Source organism: Lampris incognitus, chromosome 1 (genome assembly GCF_029633865.1).
Source record: "Lampris incognitus isolate fLamInc1 chromosome 1, fLamInc1.hap2, whole genome shotgun sequence".
Classification (NCBI taxonomy): domain Eukaryota; kingdom Metazoa; phylum Chordata; class Actinopteri; order Lampriformes; family Lampridae; genus Lampris; species Lampris incognitus.
Genome location: NC_079211.1, coordinates 140,990,683 through 141,014,567, shown reverse-complemented (window position 1 = coordinate 141,014,567; position 23,885 = coordinate 140,990,683). Strand labels below are relative to the sequence as shown.

General features: G+C 45.8%; 3 protein-coding genes across 4 annotated transcripts in view; 1 reads left to right on the top strand and 2 right to left on the bottom strand.

Annotated features, from left to right (window-relative positions):
* The window catches only part of ttc28 (tetratricopeptide repeat domain 28), a 273,284-nt gene extending 265,407 nt beyond the window's left edge, over nucleotides 1-7,877 (bottom strand). For both annotated transcript variants that reach the window (XM_056281622.1, XM_056281638.1), the window contains exon 1: nucleotides 7,592-7,877. In XM_056281622.1, coding sequence (XP_056137597.1) covers nucleotides 7,592-7,621 — 30 coding nt within the window. In that variant the 5' untranslated portion in view covers nucleotides 7,622-7,877. The remainder of the gene's footprint in view (nucleotides 1-7,591) is intronic.
* On the top strand, nucleotides 6,995-15,030 carry LOC130113937 (L-serine dehydratase/L-threonine deaminase-like). Its single transcript, XM_056281649.1, has 9 exons — nucleotides 6,995-7,010; nucleotides 10,979-11,163; nucleotides 11,458-11,623; nucleotides 12,609-12,648; nucleotides 12,799-12,938; nucleotides 13,161-13,252; nucleotides 13,880-14,107; nucleotides 14,226-14,350; nucleotides 14,466-15,030. The coding sequence occupies exons 3-9, from the start codon at nucleotides 11,471-11,473 to the stop codon at nucleotides 14,657-14,659; spliced, it is 972 nt and encodes a 323-aa protein (XP_056137624.1). The 5' UTR covers nucleotides 6,995-7,010; nucleotides 10,979-11,163; nucleotides 11,458-11,470; the 3' UTR covers nucleotides 14,660-15,030.
* Nucleotides 15,031-17,534: 2,504 nt separating this feature from the next.
* LOC130115577 (probable E3 ubiquitin-protein ligase HECTD4) overlaps nucleotides 17,535-23,885 on the bottom strand; it is a 76,365-nt gene continuing 70,014 nt past the window's right edge. The window contains exons 74-76 of the mRNA XM_056283294.1: nucleotides 21,372-21,567; nucleotides 20,945-21,167; nucleotides 17,535-19,771 (exon numbers count right to left, since the gene is read on the bottom strand). Coding sequence (XP_056139269.1) covers nucleotides 19,635-19,771; nucleotides 20,945-21,167; nucleotides 21,372-21,567 — 556 coding nt within the window. The 3' untranslated portion in view covers nucleotides 17,535-19,634. The remainder of the gene's footprint in view (nucleotides 19,772-20,944; nucleotides 21,168-21,371; nucleotides 21,568-23,885) is intronic.

Genomic DNA, 23,885 nt, shown 5'->3' with positions numbered 1-23,885 from the left:
TGCGTTGTGTTTCCCTGTGAGTAGTGGGGTGTTTGGCGGAGAGAAGACAGCACCGGAGACGGGGGTTCTGAATTGTGGTTGAGATCGAGCGGCGTCTTATTTGCTCATGTAACCGGGTATTTTCTCGCCCGGTGCGGGATTCGATACGGGGTGTACTGCACCACAAGGCGACATCACTAACCGCTCGACTAAAGGGTCAGACCCGTTAGCTAGGGACTAACATGTCTTTATTAGTAGTTTACATTCGTCACCCTCCCCGGAAGCGCGCCCTCGCGCTTGTTCTTCCCGCGCTCCGAAGAGACTTCTGAGGATCTGCACACTTCCGGATCCCACCGCTGCCACCAATGTAACCGGTTATTTTCTTGCCCGGTGCGGGATTCGATACGGGGTGTAATGCACCACAAGGCGACGTCACTAACCGCTCGGCTAAAGGGTCAGACCCGTCAGCTAGGGGCTAACGTGTCTTTATTAGTAGTTTACACTCACAACAGCTGCTGGTCCATAACCTCACGAGGCAGTCAAACAAAACTCACTTCTGAAGCTACACACGTGGGCATCAAACCTCTTGTTGAATGTTCCCTCTGTCAGACCGACGCGTGTCTGTATTTCGCCGTTGTCATCTCTCGCCACCGCAGCTTGGCGGATGCCTCCTTTCGTCTGCCAATTTCTTTCGAGGGGGCGTGAGTCGTTCACACGGCGGTTGCAGTTGGTTGGGGGAGTCCGGTTGTGATGAAGGCGTCACTGATGTGTTCATGATTCTCGCGTTGCGGGACGATATTATTTGTTGAATGTTAGGCATGAAGCTTTAAGCTGTTCACTGGTGAACAGAAACATTAATTATTCAACCACCTGGAAAATCCTCTCAAAAACAAAGCTTATTCAACCAGTAGTAAAATGTGCAATCTATGTCCGACTGAAAAAAACATTTAATGATCTGCAAACCAGAAATCTCCACATTGAATAACAGTTATGAGCTGGCCAGCAGTTGCAGACATAGATACAAGCACCTATTTTGTAATTATAAGTAAATCATGTCAATACACAAATACACCCCTCCCCATTGGACCGTTAGCGATCACGTGTTTTTGAAATTTTGAATGTCGCACCTCTCCCTTCCCCATTGGGCATTGTGCACGTGATGTGCATGACGAGCCAGTAAATGGTATGTTCTTTCCCATCCATCCATCCATTGTCTTAACCGCTTATCCTGCTCTCAGGGATGCTGGAGCTTAGTCACTAGGTGGCAGGCGGGGAGATATCCTGGACAGGCTGCCAGGCCATCACAGGTCCGAAACACACACACACACACACACACACACACACACACACACACACACACACACACACACACACACACACACACACACACACACACACACACACACACACACACACACACACACACACACACAATTTAGTACCGCCAATTCACCTGACCTACATGTCTTTGGACTGAGGGAGGAAACCAGAGCCCCCGGAGGAAACCCACGCAGAACATGCAAACTCCACACAGAGGATGACCCGGGATGACCCACCAAGGTTGGACTACCCCGGGGCTCGAACCCAGGACCTTCTTGCTGTGAGGCGACTGCGCTAACCACTGCGTCGCCGTGCCGCCATGTTCTTTCCCGTGTAGCTTTATTGACAGCTGATGATTGCTTATAGCATGAAACAGGCTTGTACTGTCTCATTAAGAATTTACTTGACTCACTGGATTTATATATATATATATATATATATATATATATATATATACACATACACACACACACACACACTGAACAAAAATATAAATGCAACTTTCATTTTTGCTCCAATTTTTCATGAGTTGAAATCAAAGATTTAAGCCTTTTTCACGTGTACACAAAAGGCCTATTTCTCTCAAAATTTGTTCACAAGTTGGTTTAAATCTGTTAGTGGGCATTTCTCCTTTGCCGAGATAATCCTCCACCTGACAGGTGTGGCATAACAAGATGCTGATTAGACAGCAGAATTATTGCACAGGTGTGCCTTGGGTTGGTCACAATAAAAGGCCACTCTAAAATGTGCAGTTTTATCACACGGCACAATGCCACAGATGTCGCAAGTTTTGAGGGAGCATGCAATTGGCATGCTGCCTGCAGGAATGTCCACTAGAGCTGTTGGCCGTGGATTGAATGTTCATTTCTCTACCATAAGCCATCTCCAAAGTCGTTTCCAAGAATTTGGCAGTACATCCAACCGGCCTCGCAACCGCAGACCACATGTAACCACGCCAGCCCAGGACCTCCACGTCCGGCATCTCCACCTGCAATATCATCTGAGACCAGCCACCTGGGCAGCTGATGCAACAATTGGTTTGCATAACCAAGGAATTTCTGCACAAACTGTCAGAAACCGTCTCAGGGAAGCTGATCTGTATGCTCGTCGTCCTCACTGGGGATCTTGACCTGACTGCAGTTCGTCATCGTAACCGACTTGAGTGGGCAAATGCTCACCTTCGATGACATCTGGCACTTTGAAGAAGTGTCCTCTTCATGGATTAATCCTGGTTTTCACTGTACCGGGCAGATGGCAGACAGCAGTTTGCTGATGTCAACGTTGTGAATAGAGTGACCCATGGTGGCAGTGGGGTTATGGTACGGGCAGGCATATGCTACACACAATGAACACAGGTGCCTTTTATTGATGGCATTTTGAATGCACAGAGATACCGTGACGAGATCCTGAGGCCCATTGTTGTGCTATTCATCCATCACCTCATGTTGCAGTATGATAATGCACGGCCCCATGTTGGAAGGATCTGAACACAATTCCTGGAAGCTGAAAACATCCCAGATCTCACATGGCCTGCATACGCACCGGACATGTCACCCGTTGAGCATGTTTGGGATGCTCTGGATCGGCGTATACAACGGAGTGTTCCAGTTCCTGCCAATATCCAGCAACTTTGCACAGCCATTGAAGAGGAGTGGACCAACATTCCACAATCAACAACCTGATCAGCTCTATGCGAAGGAGATGTGAGGCAAATGGTGGTCACAGCAGATACTGACTGGTTTTCTGACCCCATATCTGTAAAATCCATAGTTCAGTGCCTAAAATGTATTTTTTCAAGATAAAACTGCACATTTTAGAGTGGCCTTTTTATTGTGGCCAGCTCAGGGCACACCTGTGCAATAATCATGCTGTCTAATCGGCATCTTGATATGCCACACCTGTCAGGTGGATGGATTATCTGGCAAAGGAGAAGAGCTCACTAACACAGATTTAAACAAATTTGTGAACAAAATTAGAGAGAAATTGGCCTTTTGTGTACATAGAAAAAGTCTTAGATCTTTGATTTCAACTCTTGAAAAATTGGAGCGAAAACAAGTGTTGAGTGTTAATTTAACTCCGAGAGTGTACAAATGGATCCTTTCGGGTCCATTTGTACACGCTGAGTTAAATTAACACTCAGGATTTTACTGTGTATGTATATAATCCAGTTAAGCAAATCTTCTGTGAGACAGTACAAGTCTGTTTCATGCTATAAGCAATCATCAGCCACAGAAAATGTACTTGACTAACTGGATTATTTTGCTCCTTATTTGTTGAGCACTTTGCCCACTGTTGAGTTGTTTCTTTAAACAAAGTTTATATATATATGGGCGACAGTGGCTCAGGCGGTAGAGCAGGTCATCTGGTAACTGGCGGGTTGCTGGTTCAATCCTCTCCTCGGCTCCTCCTTGCAAAAGTGTCGGTGTCCTTGAGCAAGACACCTAACCCCTAACTGCTCCTGATGAGCTGGTTGTTAGTACCTTGCATGGCTGACACCGCCATCGGTGTATGTATGTGTGTGTGTGTGTGTGTGTGGGTGAGATTTTAAATGGTAAACGGACGGCATGTATGTATATAGCGCTTTTCTAGTCTGCCGACCACTCAAAGCACTTAACAGTGTACACCTCACATTCACCCATTCATACACTGGCGGAGGCTGCCATGCAAGGCACCAGCCAACTTGCTCCTCAGGAACAGTCAGGAGTTCAGTGTCTTGCTCAAGGACACTTCGACACGCTCCCTGGAGGAGCTGGGGCTCGAACCAGTGACCTTCCGATTACTAAGACAACCCACTCTAGCACTTTGTAAAGTGCTTTGAGTGGCTGTTGTAGCTAGAAAAGGACTATGCAATCCATTTATAGTATATATATCCACCACGTACATACGCTCTACATCCATTCTGACTCTGGTGAAGACACAGATGATTGTCATAACCTTACTTGGTTTGCACAATAAAGGCTCTAATTTAACTGTGCTCCAGTCTTTTCCCTTTCTCACAAAGTTAGAATAATTGCTAGCCTTTCCTGGAATTGTTGAAGAGGATATGTAACACACACAAAAAAAAATCCTCTCTCTAAGTTCACTCTTTCTTGACTGCAAACAAAAAATGAAGCTTCCAAAATGCTTTTAGTTATGTTGTGTGGTTCAACCATGAATCATTCAAAAAGGTATAGATCAGTTTTGTACAGTAATCCCAAACTTGAGTCAGCTATTAATAGAAGCGCTGAATCTGCCACAATTTTTTTGCTCAATCACGCTGCCCGTGGTTTTTAGTGCATGCACAACCATGACACAAACACTGCCATTATAAAAATGGGTCCATGCAAAAACTAATGCAATTACATTTTGCAAGTTTGCATTGCCAGAGAGGTAATTTGAGGAAGTGGAGGTATAAATATGTCAAGGATCCTAAGCAAGTAAAAGCTATATGGTTCTGCCTGTAATATGTGGTGTCACCTCTTCTAATGTGGCAAGTGACAGAGACACCTCTATCAAAGGAGATAAGGCGAAGAAGCTGGCTCACACTGGCGTTGAAGACATGTCGAGCGATCTCACGCGGTCCTTAGTAGTGCAAAACTGTGCAGAAGAGGGATTCTGGAGAAGTGCTGGGTGATGTGGAACATATTAGCATGATGATCATGTGAAATTTCACACTATCAATATCTATCACAATATCCGCTTGTCAAAAATACCCTATTTAAGGTTCCAACCGAGGTTCATCACACTGAACTGTTCGGTAATTTCAATTATAATATCAAACCAAAACTAGTTTTCAAATCTCATTTTGTGAGAAATCTCAGTAACAGATTGTCATTATCATCAATGTAGACGATAAACTATCACGATATGACAATATCCAAATATCATCTCGATGCAATACCGCTGAAAGATGATCAATGATAAAATTGAATTACCGCCCAGCTCTATTCTGGTACTACAGTACCGATGTAGTTCCTGATGTTTAAGATTGAACAGAATGTAAAGATTGACAAGATGGCGTATAATGTCCACTGAATCAGCAGGGTAGAAAGAGACCCCAAAATGAGATGGTCCAACCCCCATGCTTTCAGGCATAGCGTAGGTGTGGTGAGGGCCAAGGGGCTTACAGCTAGGCAAAGGGCCACTGTTACTGATCTCTGCAACCGTGTCGGGCAAAATGAAAATGATGGTGGCCCGCCAGGTAGGTTTGTATCTTCACGACAGCGTAGCTTGAGGTCCAGATTCATTCACTCATTCTGGACTGAAACATCAGTGTGTTTTTAACATCTGAATGTTGTGATTGCTAACTCTGGAGTATGGCATAGGGGTATTGTTGTGCCACATCCTGTGTATTGTTAAATGGCAAGCAAAAAAAAAAAAAGAGGGTTTACTTTCTTTTTTTTTCCCAAAGAGGACATTGAGCTACACTTTGGATCTAAGAAAAATCTCTTGACCAAATTCTCTGCTATGCACTGATAAGGTTTCTTCAAACAGGCGAGTTTTTCCTCGCGGGATTGCCTTAGCGGCTACACAAATAGCAGCACGGAAGAATTATATGAACTATACTGTTGAAACATATTCTACAACAACAAAAAGGTTGTGCTTTATTGTTAATTTGGTTGGCTAATGATTTAAATGCAACGCCACTTATTACCTCCTTATGGACTGTTACGAATCAACTGCATCAGTCAAAGCAGCTTTCCAGACCAAGGTATTTGCATACAGGGACAAGCAGAATCCCCCACCCCCCTTTTAAGATACCATGTAGTTTGTCTGTGCCTTTTTATTTTGAGGGTAGCTGAGTGGCGCTGTCGGTATCTTCCCATCAGGGGAATCTTTACTGAAAACTAGTGAATCGTAGAAACAATCTTGGGTTGCTGACTTATGGGGCCAGTTTCCATTATACCTCTTTCACACCCTACCTCCTCAGACTGAATTCTGGGATAGGGCAGGCCTGGTAATTACTTCCAGAGGCAGAGAGAGTAAAAGAGGCAGGCATGATGGCTTTGGGTATCAGAGGCAACATCAAGATACAGTGTTGCACCGCTCTTTTACTTTCTTGCAGCGTTTCACTTGTGTCGCCTACGTGTTCCTCTCCTCCGAGTCGCCGTCGATAACGACCCTCAAATCATACGAAGACGGGGGAGCGACAGCTCTCCTGCCTTGAGTCTGGGCCCATTTCAAACCCCCTCCAGAGAACTATCGCTGGAATAGCAACTCTGCTGTTGAGAATTTGGTTAAAAGATTTGAGTAGTCATGACCCATAAGTGCACATCAATTAACCATCTTACTGGGATACTGTATGTGGGGGGACCAGGGGGGAGGGGGTCGTCCTAAGATAGATTGGGGGGCTGGGGGGTCGTCCGGAGATAGATTAGCGCAGGTTCTCGGCGGTGACAGCGTTTTCACTTGTTTATGACCGTTCAAAAGTCGTACGCACAGCAGCAAGACCGAGGAGCCGCATGTCTTCTCAGAGCAGCTCAGCATGGATGTGCTTATCTGAAGGTCCCGCGTGCTGTCCTGTCTAGCACCACATACTCGGGTCTGTCTGTGCGGGCGCTGGACAGGAAGGGTGGGGAGTAGAGGAGATAATAAGAGCCTAGACCAATGGGGCTCCCTGGAGACCAATAAAGAAAACACCCTACCAATTTAATCATAAGGAGGGAGAGAGAGAGAGAGAGAGAGGAAGAGGAAAAGTGAGAGGGGGGGTTAACTCATCGCTTCAAAGGCAGGTACGTGCACGCGCGTAGGCGAGCAAGCACCCCCCCACACACACACACACACACGCACGCACACGCACACGCGCAGAGTCGGAGCTGCCACGACGTATAAATTGAAAAAGCGTGCGGCTGACAACAACTAAAACAAATGGCAAAATGCGGTCTGGCCGCCGCCGCCGTAGCGCCCGCGCAGCTTCTACCCCTACGTTGCGTTGCATCAAGGCAGCGACGTTTAGCGAGGCGGCGGGGCTCAAAGCTTGTTTCATAACCGCCGTTGAGTTTCTTAAGACGTTATAACCGGACACGGCGCCGCGTATTCCTTTTGTTTTCTGGACAAGCGGCGCTTTCCAGCGAGCCCGGTGCGCCGCCGTGCACGGCTGGAAAATCGATAGAGAGCCTTTAACGAGGTCCTCGCAGGACTTCACAGTCATTTCCTCTCCGGGACGCGAAATAGATCCGCGTTCTGCGGGAGCGGCAACTTTGTTTCACGACGGGCCACTAAGCGGCCGGGTCGACAGTTTTTTGTTTGTTTGTTTGTTTGTTTGTTTTTAAAAACCCGCACTCCAAAACGCGATACGTCGGCGTTTATTTACCTTTTCTTTCAGGGTCGCTTGCTTCTCCATCCTGTCCGGCTGCCTTGGCTTCTGTAACGGGGTCGCTCTCTTCCCATCACAGTCTTGGCCGACTTATCAAACGCTCGCCCCCCATTAAGCACCGCGGTTAAGGGGTCGAGAGGCGTCCGAATCTTGACGCGGCGTTGGCGGCGGCGTGCGAGGCGTCGACTATCCGTGCGGAAAAATGCCCCCGCGAAAGCCGAGCTGTTTTGCGGTCGGGAGAAACTTTTCTCAAGGAAAGTGCGCCATGTTGTCGGAGCTTTTCCTTTTTTTCCCCCTTCCTCCCTTGCCCTTTTCCCCTGTTGCCATAGCGGATTTCTGGTGCGCCGCGAGGTAAGTAGGCGGCATGGGTTCGACCAGGCGGAGGATGAGGAGCCGTTATTTTTTTTTTTTTTTTTTTTTTTTGCGAAACCGGGGAAGCGATTGGATCTTGACTTTCTTTCGAAAATACCAATTCCGTGCAAGTCGGCGCTGAGCGGGGGGAAAAAAAGGGGGGTTAGCATAATGTTGTGTGCAAGTGTCAAGTCCCGCATCTGTCTTTCAAACATCTGGTGATATAGTAGGTGAAAGGCGTGCACTACCTAAACCGGTGGTGTAGTGGAGGGTATGCTTAGGTTGTGGTACGGAGCATACCCTCCTCTTCTTCTGCCAGTGCTCACCCGTCAGCCACAAGGCCATTGAAGTATATTGGAGAGTGTGCCCACTTTAGTGATCTACCCAGCTAGGGCCAAACTTGTAGCCCCACCGTTCAAGCCAGCATGCCATACGAGATATAACCGCATGATTCGATGGTGAAACTACCCTTATTAAAAAAAATAATAAAAAAGCCCACAGGTGAAAGTACATCTTTAACCTGTTGTGTCATACAGCCTGCAACCTCCCCTCGTTGCAAAGGTTTGAGACGCGAGGAATTAACTAGTTAGGTGACATGATTTTTTGTTTCAAAACGGCACTACCACCAATGGCCATTAGAGTGCGCTGTCTGATAGCGCTTTACCATACTGTGGCTATTTCTCTCAGATCGGCATCACGGCTTTGGTGGACTATCAAGACCACCGGGACGTCGTAAACCAACAAGAGACAGCTGATGCATTCAGTTATGCTCGTTTTGTGTTTTGACTCCCATGATGAGAACAATGGATAAGTCACTATAGTGCTGTCCAGGATACTGCCTGGCAGGTATAATTGACAAAGGTTACGAATAATTAACGACGTAGTAGGTAGACCTAATTATAGAGGCATCCTCTAATTCATAAGGCATGGTGACAATTTTACTGCTGTCCTAAAATAGCTCCCTCTAAATTCAGACGGGGGCTCGCCACAGTGTTGTTCTCTTGCCATGGTGAGGCTGCAGTTAACGAAGGCCAAAAATAAAGCATAAAATGCAACAAAACAAAACAAAACTTAATGATTTACTGGAATTTACGCAGCTTAAGTTTTATGGCCAGACTTTAGGAAACACCCTCAGGTTGTATCAGGTGTGTTTTTCCATTGTATTGTTTTGCCAAGAACCCACCAAGGACCACTAAAGGATACTGTACAGCACCACTAAAAGGATGACTTGGCAAAACAGACGTAGCCCATAACACAACACAACACAACACAACACAACACAACACACGGTGCAACGATGGATGCAACAACACGTTTCAGCAAACGGAGACTACTCCAAATCTATAATCCAGCACTGTGAACGGGACTATCCGTCTCAGCCCTGGGACCGCTTCGTGCCTGGATAACAACAGCGACAAGCGCAAAGACAACAGATGACAACATAAAAAAAAGGTGGGAAATTGACTTTAAAATGTGCCCTGACGTCACACGTGAAAGCAGGCGGCCCGTGTTACGTATACACGGAACTATGCCATTGCCTCTGCAGGACGCTGCCCGTCCACGACCAGACCATGAAGTGGACTCCGCGGCGCAGCAGCGGTATCCCTGGACGGGACTGTTTCTCTTTTCTCTGCCCACCATCTCTGCCTGCCTCACAGGCTTGTTTGGGATTTGGGAGTACACAAGAGACACGCTTTGGGGGGGGGGGGGGTTATAAACGTACAAGGGGGGGGGGGGAATCGTGGACGTTGTGATTTGTGGAAACCCCGTTTGAAATCGCCAATTTCGGGATCCCCTCCCCTGGTTTTGCAGCTTTCCGGTCACAATGGCAGAAGCCAGAGGCGCTGTCAGATCTGCGAAATCAGTGACACGTATCGAGTCGGCTGCAAGTCACACCCACGCTGTTAAACCGACCTGAAACTGGCGTTTAAAAGCTGCACAGTCTTCTGCACATGACTGTTGTCTCAACGCGTCTGTTTTGTTTTGTTTGTGTGTTTGTTGTTGTTTTTTTAACTTTTTACCAATATAACAAGCTGGTCAGCAGCCTAATGCCCCTTGCTGTGTTTTGGAGTGGTGAATTATTCGCCCACCCCCTCCTCCTCCTCCCCCCCCCCACCACCGATTTGTGTTTTACTTTGGTTAGCATGGCGAATTGGGATCCGGATCAGTCAGGTTTGCGCCGTCAGTGGGGATACGCGCTGTGCCGCTGGCTCCGTATCGGAGCGTCTGTCCGCCGGGTCACCGTGGGAGGAGAGCCCGCTTTTGGTAGTCGAGCCTGGGGGCCAAAATAGTAGCGACTCTTATGGTAACGCTTGCAGCGTCCGCATCTCCTTTAGAGGGCACGCGACCTCAGAGGGCAGCGTGCAGCGTCGACATCGGGTATCTAACGTGTTTTGGGCTGAGCTATAAAGCCCTTTCCGAGTCGGCAAACAGTTATTGCTATGATTATGCGGGGAAATAAGATGCATGGATGGATGGATGGATGGATGGATGGATGGATGCATGGATGGATGGATGCATGCATGGATGGATGAATGGATGGATGGATGGGTGCATGCATGGATGGATGGATGGATGGATGGATGGGTGCATGCATGCATGGATGGATGAATGGATGGATGGATGGGTGCATGCATGGATGGATGGATGGATGGATGGATGGGTAGGTCATCTCTTATCGGCGCAAATGTGACCTCTGATGATGGAAATAATCGCCATGCAGACTCGTTTCAACCCCCACTTCCTGAATTTTGGCGCTGCTTACAACCATTTTTTAAAGCATATTACTAAAATAACACAGAAAACACCTCGTCAAATAACCTGCAATTGAAGTCCAACAGAGGTTTTTTTAAAATATTTTAAACGTTCCTTCTTAACATGTAACACAGCAATAATAATAGCACGTGCTATTATTATTGCCGTGGCATTTCACAAACAAGGGCTTTTGTTGTGTAGTTGTACCGGCGGAAGTCTTCATTTAACTGGAACATCGCTTGAGTTTCGCCCGTGTTTCACCTGTCTCCCCGTCGTAAGAGTCAGGCGTGGCCTGACGGAGGAGGCGGGCTCTGACGTGATTGGTCCATAAGTGGGGTCCCCGTTGCCAAGCCCACCGCAGTGTGTATAAATCCACCTAGCCGGAGGGGCGGGGCTGGAAGAGGACACTCTGGGATTGTTAACACTCAAGAAAACGTTGTGTTTGATTCATCCCTTTAAATAAGGTGAGTTTAAATTGTGTTTTTTTAATTGACTCGCCCGACATGACAGCTTTTCATTCATTGTAAAACGCAGAGGTCACCACAGAAATAACGTTTTCATAATCGTAAGACGGCTATGCAGTCATACTCATGGGACCACTTTATTGAACCTTTCCCCGGCTTGTCTGAGCTGTCATCTTGCCTGCCTGTCGCACAGCTCCGAGCATTGTCACGATTCAGCTTTTACTGACAGCCGAGAGGGCTTGCACACAGTAGGAATGCTCGTCGTCTGCTTTTCAACGTATATTTATTTCTCAGCTCCCTCAGAGAAATGAAGACCCAGAGTCCCCTGCACGTTGCAACTCCGGTGAGGGAGAGCCTTGCCCTGACTAAAGTGGCGGGGACCTCTATTTACCTGAAGCTGGACTCATCCCAGCCCACGGGATCCTTCAAGATCAGGGGCATTGGACACCTCTGCAAAACAGTGAGTTCAGCCTTGTCCCCCTGTGCTTTCAGTGTGTTAAATTGGGGGAAGATGTGTGTGTTTTTTTTAAATTCTGGTGTGACCTGATTATTCATTGTTGACAAGGGGCCCGTGAAGCTCAAAAGGAACTTGGGGGTGGGGGAGTGTTGGGTGAGATGGTGGGATGGAATTTGCCTTTTTCCAGATGAACCAGAGCAGACTAGTTTAAGGCCGGTTTGAGTCGGACTACCAAGCTGCTGTTATTGTCTCCCAGCATCTTGTCCTGGTAGCCAGGCCCACCCACAGAAATGGCTGGGCCCCTGAAAAGGTCCAGTGAAGCCCCCCCCCACCACCACCACCACCAAAAAAAATAAATAAATGAATTTTTGCTTTACTCATCTCAACACATGCACATGATCTCTCTCCTATTAAACACATACATGTAAACTGAGAGAGACTTAGTAACGGGGGTTACATAGCCACACACACACACACACACACACACACACACACACACACCATAATAACTCTTTGACACACTTGAGGACAGGATGTTGTGTTGCCGTAAAGCCCCTTGAGGCAAATTTGTAATTTGTGATATTGGGCTATACAAATAAAATCAACTTGACTTAAACACACACCGAGGTCAACAAAGGTGTGCTACATTTACACCACACATTTCTGAGTAGAAAATGCAACTTCTTACCTTATGGCTTCATCTTTGCCTCTTACACAGCCATCGTCCTTGTCTTACTGGATGCAAAGTCCTTTATGATGCCTTAACACCCATCTGTTCAGCCAGTTCACACTCAGTATTGCCATGATCATTGTTTATATTTAGGAGGAACATGATTATTGCTGGCCTCCATGGGCCCCAGAAAGCTTTCCCCTTTTCTCTCCTTATGGGCGGCCCTGTTCATAGCCGATATGCGAGTGCCTTGTGGACGAAGCCGGTGTGTCGGGGTTGTGTGTGTGAGTGCTAATGTGTCTTTGCATTATATTGCAGTGGGCCGAGCGAGGCTGTGAGCGATTCGTCTGCTGTTCAGGTGAGCAGCACACCAAACGCCACATTTTAAGACTTGAGATGAAATGGCGATATTCCTACACTGAGAATAACCATCACGGCCGCTAGCCACACGTTTTGGTTTTTGTTTCTGTGCGTTTGTAATCACTACTGGTGTTTGGGGTCCACACAGGAGGAAACGCGGGTATGGCAGCTGCGTATTCCGCCCGTCAGCTTGGGGTACCTGCCACCATCGTAGTTCCAAGCGTCACCCCCAATGCAACGGTAGAGCGACTGAAGGATGAGGGCGCTAACGTGATCATTCATGGCAAGGTTGGCAAAACACAATGCAAGGTCACGGTTTCTAAATACGCGTTCCTTAGCTTCCAAAGCATCACATGTTACAGTACGTTTACATCAGTGATACAGAGAATTTCACATTTTTATCCCAAATACTGAATCAAGAAACGTGCTGATGACAGTATTGTGACTAGATACTATACTAAAGATGCGTTCCTGAAGACATGTCCTCCGCCTTTGCTCTGTCCTCGCCAGGCTCTCAATGAAAGCATTGAATATGGACAACAGCTTGTGGCGAACAACCCTGGCTGGATTTTCATCTCCCCCTTCGATGATCCCCTTATCTGGTGAGTAACATTGTCATCGCTCTCTAAGAACACTTTCTGTATCACCGCTTAACTGATAACACGGGAAACGCGTAGTACTCGGTCACATGTATTTATCATGAGAAGGTGAAAGGACAGCGCCCGATAGGACGAGTCTACTCCGTTTGAAAGGAAATGCAGTTTTAAAAGATGTGCACATTACTCATTACGGTGTCTTTTGTTATCATGTAATTTTAGCGAAACGCACTTCTGTACCATTGATAACATCGATTTAGAGGGGCCTCAGTGAGGTGTTATGTCAGACATATCTTATCGTGGTCATTTGTGCAGGTGCCAACTTTGGAAGAATGCCAGATAATACAAACGTTTTAGAGGTTGATAACCCTAATGCACACTAGACAGAGTCATTTATGGTGGATGATGAGGTCAAAGGCTGCAGCAGCGAGTACAAACATGATCTAAGTTAAGCATGAGGAGTGTTTATAACATTACTGTCTTGAGGCAGACTTACTTCCCTAGGAAAAAAAGTAAACATAACTAAGAAGGTGAAACTCGATTGATATCTGATCCTCATGATATGAGGCCTTCACCTCCTTCGGGCTGCTTCTACTAAAACTAAGCAGGAAGGTTTTTGGTCTGTATGTGCAGGGAAGGCCACACATCCCTGGTGAAGGAGCTAGAGGAGGAGCTGAAGGAGAAGCCAGGGGCAATAGTTCTGTCAGTTGGAGGTGGAGGTCTGCTGAATGGAGTGGTGGAGGGTCTGCGCCGTGTCGGGTGGGCTGACGTCCCCATTGTGGCAATGGAGACTGTGGGAGCACACAGTCTCAATGCTGCCATGAAGGCTGGCAAGTTGGTCACATTGCCTGCAATTACCAGGTATAAGATCTCTTTAATACACAAACATTATTAGCATTATTCTGTCTTTTTGCTCATTCCTACTCTTTGCGGCAAAGAGGTAAGCTATGTGTTTTGGATCCCCCCCCCCCCCCAAAAGCATTGCTACAACCCTGGGCCTGACGAGGGTTTCCGCACAGACTCTGAAACTGGTCGGTGAGCACACAGTTTTCTCCGAGTTGGTCACAGACCAGGAGGCCGTTCAAGCCGTGGAACGCTTTGTTGGTGAGTAAGGAGAAGCCGGTTTCTCACCGGATGTTTATCCACAACAGATCTAATATGCCCAGGGGGATCCCTGACACTGATCATCTTTCTCCCCTTCCTTCCTGTCTGTCTGCAGATGACGAGAAGGTCCTGGTGGAGCCCGCCTGTGGCGCCGCCCTCGCAGCCGTGTACTGCGACATCATCAAACGGCTGCAAAAGGAGGGCAGACTGGCAGAGGACCTGGGCCCTGTGATCATTGTGGTGTGTGGTGGAAACAACATCAGCTTGGAACAGCTAAGGAGGCTGAAGAAGCAGCTAGGCATCGTCTAGCTTGGCGTATTGCTTTGGCTCTTGCAGCCTTTATCCAGCTCGCCATTCCACCATTAACTGGATGTTTGCCGCTTTTAAAACCCTGTACTTATTAAATGCAGTGGACAGCAGTAGAATCAGGAGGTATGTACTGTACGGGCCAAATCACTTCAGACCAAGTTGCAGTCTCCTGATCTCTGAGGCCGACTAAATTGATGGGCTAGATGCTGGAGGATTTCTACAGGAATATTGTTAGCTCTGAAGAGAGGCTTCTTTAGCAGTGCTAATTTTTGAACGCAGAGCCCTTAAAATGAAAAAGAGGGGAAAAAATACTTGTTGTATTTGGATGTTTGTGTTTACAATAGCACGTGTCTACATTGTGGCATGGATTTATGGACTTTATGGAATTTTTTTTTACTTTGTGAAATGTATTTAAAATAAATTATTTCCTGATTGTTTCAAAAGAACTTTCTCCATGAAAATTCTTTGCCTTCTTAATTGCAGTAGACATATTAAGCAAAGTCATCCTTCCTTACATACACACTGTCACGCTTTATGCCGGGCTACCAATTTGTTTTTCTACATATTATATACACAAGGCTCAGCGTTTTCGGTCTTCATTTTTCAAAGCCATCCGGCATGTCGAATTTCGCCACAGGAGGACACTGTTATATAACCTCACACGAACAGGAACCATTTTTGGATCCGTGGAAACATAAAATCCGGGTGAAAATCAGTTTAAACCGATCTGCTCCTTTTAAAAAAATCTGGGTATTTTTCGGTGAAAATCGGTAAAAACCGATTATACAGCATGTCAGATGGACTTGTTGACAATCATGTCTGTCCCAGAAAGCCATCTCTACACCATCTGGTCATACTTACTGGGTGAAAGGATGTCCTTGTCGCTGAGAATTCCCATGAGATAAGTTATTTCAAAAACATCTGTATTTTAAATGGGTTGATCCTGTTTAGGTTGTCCCTGAGATGTACAGTGCTCATATGGTGAGGTCATAAACACATCTTTTTTTTCCAAGACAACCTCGGGCCCTTTTGGGCGGTAGAAAAGACACTTCCAATGAGTAATATGTCAAAGGATGTCATCATTCCTGTTGTGTGTATCTGCATATCACACTTCATTAAACAATATATCATCTTGAACTTAAAAATAAATGCTCTACCCGGTGTGTGTAGTTAGAGGAGAGGGGACACCCTTTGTAGACGGACTAGAAAGTGACATTTTTCCAGACTATCAGTTGAAAGATAGTCAAAGATAAGGGTGAAACTATCAACAGTACAAACTAGCCTGTGATGTAACTCATCTACTCCCTCCATCCCAGGCGGAGGGTAAACCATATAGATATGTGCGACAAGCCAGGGAACAAATTAGTGTGACACTGAAGGTGTTTCTGTGTATACCCATACACACTTTTCAATATGAAAGATTGGTAACATTTTCTATGAAGCTTGCATCTATAACACCTTATAAGTGTAGCTATAAGTCATTGTAAGATTCATTATAACCATGTATACTCCCTCACAACACCTCATAACCACCTTTATGACACATTGTCAATTTAAAACGGATTTATGCATTATAAATGTCATCATTAGCCTGTTTATTTGTCAGATGTCATAATGCATCATAGCCAACTTGTTTTGCTGAAGTTTTGTAGAGATACATAATGAGACTTCAGTGCTATTTCAGTCTTCAGCCATAGCCATTAAGTCATTGAAATACACATTATAGGAAAGTATGGGCATTATAGATGCAATAGATGCTTATAGGATGTTATAGATGCTTATAGGGCATTATAGATGCTTATAGGGTGTTATAGACGCAAGCTTCATAGAAAGTATTACCGAAAGATTTATTTGAAAAGCATCGTGCTTCAGATAGGTCAAAATGCCTATCTCTGGATGGCTGAGAAGGATGTGTTGATGGGTCAGCCTCAGGTTTCAGAGGGACAAAGGCAGAGGGCCACTACAATAATAATGTGCATAACTCCCTGTCATACTATTGGCTGAACTGTTAGGGGCTGTGACCCAGTCCTGCGCTTTCATTGGTGTTTAGGTCATCAGGAAAGGGGTGGAGGGCCCACGCCTCTGGAAGAGAGGAAGGAGTCAGCTGTAAGTGAGAAATGGTTGATTGGGTCCCCCCCCCCCTTCAGAACAGACCACCAACAAGTTAGAAGCATTCCTCAAATTCTTCAAAAAGTGTGGATTTGTACACAAGCAATCTAACCTTAGAGGGGCACAAATCCACCTTAAATTGGTGCAAGACATATTTCTGGTTATTGCTTCATTGCACGTTGAAAAGCATTGCGGCTGAGTTTTCAAAGTTTATTTTTGACACGAGTGTAGTCACACAGCACTGAACCATCTGCATAGCCATTCCAACAGGGATGAATATTCATGTTGAAATATGAATCAGACCCAGCTGATAGAGCAGCGAGAAATGCCAGCCCCCCAAAAATGCATACTAGATAATTAACAGCCCCCCCCACCCTTTCTTGGAATTCAGCATTGTAACAGATGTAGTTTTTTGGGGGGGGTCCCACTCTTAATACAGACCACAAGTGGGTGGGTGGGTAAGAAAAACGACTCAGATCCAGCTGGAACCGGCCTGGCCCGGCACTTGCTGCTCTCAAAAAGGTGTCTGGTTTAACAGGCAGCAGTGATGTAACAACACCGGGTCACAGGGGTCTTACATAAAGAGCGTGTCCGGGAGGCGAGAAGATAAAAAAGACTGCTTCAAATTATCGCCATCAAAAATCCAACCAACGTCTTCGCGGGCCCCACAGGAACGCCCCGTTACGCAACTGCGCCCTCAAAATTTTACCTAAGCGTGCAAGACCCCTAACTCTCCTTCTCTATTGCAAGTCAGAACACTGCAGTCACCCAACAAAGCGGTCGTACACCAAGACATTTCTTTATTGTGACACGGAAATCTCAAACGCCATCTGATTCTTTACATCTGTATAATCCATTTTTAGATATGTGTTAAGTTTCTGATGTGCAGAGGTGAGACAGTAAGTTAAGTTAATGCAACCATAAATAATTGTAATAAATATCAAGTAAATGTACAGCACGCATTGTTCTTATCGCAACACCTCTTTGTATGGATATGTCCTTTTTAATGATCTTCCCTGCACCCCCCCCCAAAAAAAAGTAGGAAGTAAAAGAGCATGTCCCTGCTAGCAGCGGTGTGCACCTTCAAGAAGAACATAACCCAAATAGGCAAGCAATTAAATCCTTCAATAAATGTCAAATACCAATCACTGAATTTCGCTGTGGTCTTCGGATGTATGCGAGTAAAATGGCGGTTTTACTCACGCAGGAAAACATGGTTCACCATGAGTAGAAGAGATAGAATCTGTCCCGAGTTCAAGACGAAGGTGATAGATTACTTGTCATTTCAAAATTTGTAAAAAATAAAAATAAAAAAAAACAACAAAGAGGATATCTAATAGACATCACTTAGTTTGCTCATTTTAGAATAGTTTTACGGTATAGTGCAATCCCAAAAGAAAAGGAAAAAAAATGTTTTTTTTAAGGTGAAATGAATCAGCAGTCATAAAAACCGCTGTCCAACATAACTTAGAATTATATTTACATTTTTCTCTGTGAAGATTTATACACAGCTAAACATTTGGTAATGATTAAATATTAAAAAAAACAAAAACCCAGCAGAATTCTGTTCTCTTAGGAAAGGAGAGCCTTTAAAAGGCAGAACTCGAGACAATCTGCCCCACACCCCTACCCCCCACAGCGTGTGTGTGGATAGTGAATGGGGATAGCACATTCAGTAGTAGTAGCACACGAGCAGTGTGGGAGAGCAGCTCGGGAGAACGCCTCCCTCCCATTTTCAAGAAGCGACACGGGTTTCACAAACCCAGAACGCAAGTCTAGTGGACCTGGCAACCAGCGCGGCTCCCCTGGCGTCCAGGTGGAGGCCCGAGCCAAATTTGACCTACTGTGCCGCCATGGCTACTAGGATATTCAAAATCAAAGAAGCCTTTTCATAAACTAATACATTAATATGACTTTTTTTTTACATGACTTAAATACCCTCTCTTAAGAGACTTGAATAAAATATATTCATTGTTTATATAGGCAGATAACTTCGTTCATTAGCAGTTCGTTTTTACAGGCAGTAACTACATTGTCTATACAGCACTTGTTCACGTGTTCTGCCTGCTGAACCTGGATGTGGTTAGAAATAGGCAGCATCGTAGAGTTCCTTTCTCTGATAGTAGGTGCGCTTCCAGGGAAAGACCGCCTCGTCCTAAACAACAGATTTATCCTTTGCATCGCCTTTTTCGTGTAGTCAGTGTCTCCCCCCTCTTGAGAGAGAGGTACCTGTATTAAAGGCATGTTTCAGAGCATCCCCCACAGAAGGGAGTCAGAGGGAGGCAGCCGGGTTAAGCACTGGGAGGTTCAAATGAGTTGTACGCTTTTCCTTGAACACAATGCAAAGTAAAGCAGTACCACAAAGACAGCACAGCGCGTGGGGATTGAACTTGCGTTCTTAAGTGCCGGTCCCATGGTCACCCCAATATGTTGTGCGGTTCAGCAAAGCTCAACATAGCCTTGTTAATACTCAACCTCTGTAAAAGGAGCGGGGGGGGTGGGGGGGTGGGGAGAAAGACTAAAAAAACTGACAAAATGCCTGTCCAAAACTGCAAATCAGGACAGACACTGTAAACGGTGAAATGCCTTACTGTTCATTTGTGTGTACTCTGAGTCAAATGAACCACATTACACCTAAGTAAAACATTAACGACAAAGTAAAATTTACAACTTGGGAAAAAAACAAAAACCACAAATCAAACTTCAGTGTGGTTCTTACAGAGCATATGGGACTTTAATGGGGCTGCCTATGAGGACGGTCAAGGAGAGTGTGGATGGAGGGGAAAGGGAAGGGGGAGGGGCACAGGGGTGGACCCTATGGGTCAAGTGAATGGGGGGTGGGGGAGTGAGGTGATATTTAGTCCTGCTAGCCACTGAGGGGGTCCTCACGGTAGTGGATGGCGTAACGCAGTTTCTCCAGCATCACGTCAAGAGAGGTGTACTGCGGCAGCTTCACCATGAACATACAGGTCTCCACACGAATGTAGCGAGAGTCTGGCGAGCCTGGAGAGCACAAGAAACAGGCACGCTCAGTAGAAGAAACCTTCTAGAGACTTCTAAGAAGTGATTACTTTAACCACTCAATTTTCTATTGGAAAAAGTTCCAGGTAATATAATACCTGTCATGTTATCTGGTATTATATTTGCAGAGCAAAAATGTGGCTCATGGATTGCAGTTTAAATGCATATGGTCAACAGAAAATACCCTTCTCCACTCACTCCCTCTGTCTGAGCATACCAAACAAGGGGGTAGGAAGGCCAGTTCAAAAATCCCATGTAAGCCCATGTATACTAAACACTGTACATGATCCAATAAAAGCAAATAGAAGATAAAAATACACATCTTTCACTTAACCAAAACGTAATATTCTTCCTCTATTATGAGTGTTGACATGAATGTTTTTCATTTCAATGGTGGAGCCCATTCCATTCCATTCCATTTTCCGAACCGCTTATCCTGCTCTCAGGGTTGTGGGGATGCTGGAGCCTATCCCAGCAGTCATTGGGCGGCAGGCGGGGGAGACACCCTGGACAGGCCGCCAGACTATCACACAGGGCCAACATACGCACACATCCAGGGACAATTTAGTACGGCCGATTCACCTGACCTACATGTCTTTGGACTGTGGGAGGAAACCGGAGTCCCCGGAGGAAACCCACACAGACACGAGGAGAACATGCAAACGTCACATAGGACGACCTGGGATGACCCCCAAGGTTGGACTACCCCGGGGCTCGAACCCAGGACCTTCTTGCTGTGAGGCGACCACGCTAACCACTGAATCACCGTGCCGCCCCATAGTGGAGCCCAATGAGTCATAAGTGACTATAAGTGTGACACAGGATAACGTTATTTTGGTTCACTGATAAAATTGAACAATGTTCAACACTGTTATCCAAAGTATTTTAAAGAGCATTCATATTAGCCTGCGACACTGAACAGCAAAGCTATAGGCTAAAATGAGAAAAACTGGGCTTCTGCTCTTTAATTCAAAACATATTCTAAGGAACTGGTGGACAAGCGATGTCTGTCTGACATTGTTAGACAGGATAAGCTGCTGTGAAAACCACGATCATTTCTATGTCTCCCACAGTTTGAGCACCACAAGCACAAAGGGAACACAAAGTGGTCTTTTTGTCGCTCTGTTGCTTTTCACAAACCTCCATGGCCATTACCTGCTGCTCCATCAGGAGGAGCGATCTTCATGGGGTAGGGAGGAACGTGGGCAGTGTCAGGCCCCCCGTCCTTGCAAGGGCAGGTGAAGGGGATACGCTCCTGGTTACAGGCAAACTTAATGAACTTGCAGAGCTCCTCCTGAGTGAACATCTCCAGGGCTGTCCAGAAGAACTCAATGTGCTGGTCTGTCTCCATCAAACCGACCTGATACATGGTGTGAGCCTACAGACGACAAGACAGACAGGAGGTTAGAAAATGCTACGGATAAACAATCACGGTTATAAGGCTTATTGGCAAGATAACAATATACACACAATGTGAGCATTACATGTCCAGATGCCACTATTGCTAAATCAAATGTATTTCAATGTAGTTTGATTAATGTGAAACAGAAACCAACCGGCAATTCTACCCAGTTTGTTATACCTTGAGGAACTCCAAGTTTATGTAAGGCAAGCCGCAGGTGCGCAGCTCTACCTCTAGGGGGCTTAACACGGTGAGCAGCTGCAGGGGGATGATGGAGCCCAGCCCTGCACGCACTGCTGCCATACACTCCACATTCTGCAGCTCCCGAAGACGGAGGCTCTGCACCGCCTGAGCATACTCATCCTTATTCTCCCAGCTAAACACGCACACAACAAATACGACAGGAAGGAAGAGATCAGATCATGGCAACACAGCAGGGGTCGACCGATACCGTTTTTTTTCTTTTAATATACCGATTATTGCTATGTTATGGAGGCCAATAACCAGGGCCGATATTCAGTTACAGTACATGTAAAAAATGTTGTGCCAAAATTTACAGTAACATAAACCCCAACACAAGGCTGCCTTTAAATGAACATATGTTTAATCGAATTTTGTGTAAAACAGAAAATAGTGCACGATGTTCAAGGCACTAGATAACAATCTGAGTGGAATTCATTTTTAAATAAAAATAAATGACTTCCCAAACATAAAAATGGAATGAACTAAACAGCATGGACGGCAGGCAGCAAACTCTGATCAAACTGAATAATTATAATAATAAAATAACTCCACATAAATTGGTTAAAGTGCTCCCAGCAGGCTTTGACTGAACTGAATGGAAAAATAAAATTGCATGTACATTAGTGTCATTATTTTCCCTCTCTCTTATCTTTAAAGTGATAGTTTGGGGTTTTTGAAGTGGGGTTGTGTGAGGTACTTATCGATAGTCAGTGTATTACCTGCAGTAGATGGGAGTTTGTGTGCTCCCAGTTTGGGGATTCAGCAGGAGTAGCCGGCACGGAAGTAAAGGAATGTATTGCTGCAGACAGGGACATGGACACAACGCATTTTCGCCACTTAAGAAAAGGCTCACTTAAAGAAATAAAGTGTACGCTATGTGTAGGGCGTCTGGGTAGTGTAGCGGTCTATTCCGTTGCCTACCAACATGGGGATCGCCGGTTCGAATCCCTGTGTTACTACCTCCAGCTTAGTCGGGCGTCCTACAGACACAATTGACCGTGTCTGCAGGTGGGAAGCTGGATGTGGGTATGTCTCCTGGTCGCTGCACTAGCGCCTCCTTTGGTCGATCAGGGTGTCTGTCCAGGGGGGAGGGGGAACTGGGGGAAATAGCACGATCCTCCCACGCGCTACATCCCCCTGGCAAAACTCCTCACTGTCAGGTGAAAAGAAGCAGCTGGCGACTCCACATGCATCGGAGGAGACATCTGGTAGTCTGCAGCCCTCCCCGGATTGGCAGAGGGGGTGGAGCAAAAACCGGGACAGCTCGGAAGAGTGGGGTAACTGGCTCATCTTGCAGTCAGACAGCCCTTTCATGTGGAACTACATTCTCTCAACTGCAGAATGTCCGTATTCCTTCGCATAAGTGCACCTATGCAGCATGTTATTACGCCGCAGATCAGCAGAACCAGATGGACGTTCTGCGGTTGAGAGAATGTAGTTCCACGTGAAAGGGCCATCTGACAGTAAGATAAAGTGGTGAAAATATTCATGATTTTTTTATTTAGATGAGCCTTTTCTTAAGTGGCTACAATGCGTTTTGACCCATGTCCCTGTCTGCAGCAATACATTCCTCAACTTCCGTGCTGGCTACTCCTGCTGAATCCCCAAACTGGGAGGGTACAGACTCCCATCTACTGCAGGTAACACACCGACTATCGATAAGTACCTCATACAACCCCACTTCAAAAAACCTGAACTATCCCTTTAATATCTATTTTAGTAATCCATATCTTCTCTGATATATTTTTCTGTTTTCTTCACTTGGCAAGCCAGAAACCCACTGAAAATAAATTTTACAGACTACTCAGAACAATTTTTAAAGTTTTTGTTTTTCTTCCAGTAAAAATAAATAAAACAAAATTAAAATCTAAACCCTTCCCTTCTTACCAATAACCTCTCAGTACTCTCAGTAGTCCAAATTCAGTAACACCAAGTTGTGGTGTAGAAAGCATAGCTTTTCTGCATTTTCTCCACTCAGTCTGCTCCTGTTTTTTTCCCCCCCTATATTGTTGTGACTTCACTGAACACATGCTAACTCGGAACAGAGGAGGTTCGAGAGGAGAGCTATCTTATGGCTTGAGAAGCAAGTAACTTAAAGCGTGCTTCATTTTGTTTCCACCATTGCAGAGGGTCACCCTTTCGTCTGTGGATCACTGGCTCTTTGAGATAGAGATGTAGCTCATCTTCAAGGCTGGCTTTGTCAGTCACCTGCATGGGACTCAAGGAAAGAACTGAACGTCTCATCAATAAGAGCACGATAAGATGGCTCTTCTTCTGTTCGTTGCCTTTTTGGGTCTATTTCTTTCTCTTTGGTACCTTGTACAGCAGCCTCGTCTTCCTCACCAGTCTCTCTTGTAGCTTCCTGCTCTTCCTCACCAGTCCCTCTTGCAGCACATTGACTGGTCCCTTGTGTAGCAGTCTGATCCTCCTCTCTCAGCCATTCTTTGGCCT

Bases quoted from the DNA above. Each gene is read 5' to 3' on its own strand.
- LOC130113937 (XM_056281649.1), top strand. From the start codon at position 11,471: ATGAAGACCCAGAGTCCCCTGCACGTTGCAACTCCGGTGAGGGAGAGC. The intron at 14,108-14,225 runs GTATAAGATCTC...CCCCCCCAAAAG, and splicing joins ACATTGCCTGCAATTACCAG to CATTGCTACAACCCTGGGCC. The intron at 14,351-14,465 runs GTGAGTAAGGAG...GTCTGTCTGCAG, and splicing joins AGCCGTGGAACGCTTTGTTG to ATGACGAGAAGGTCCTGGTG.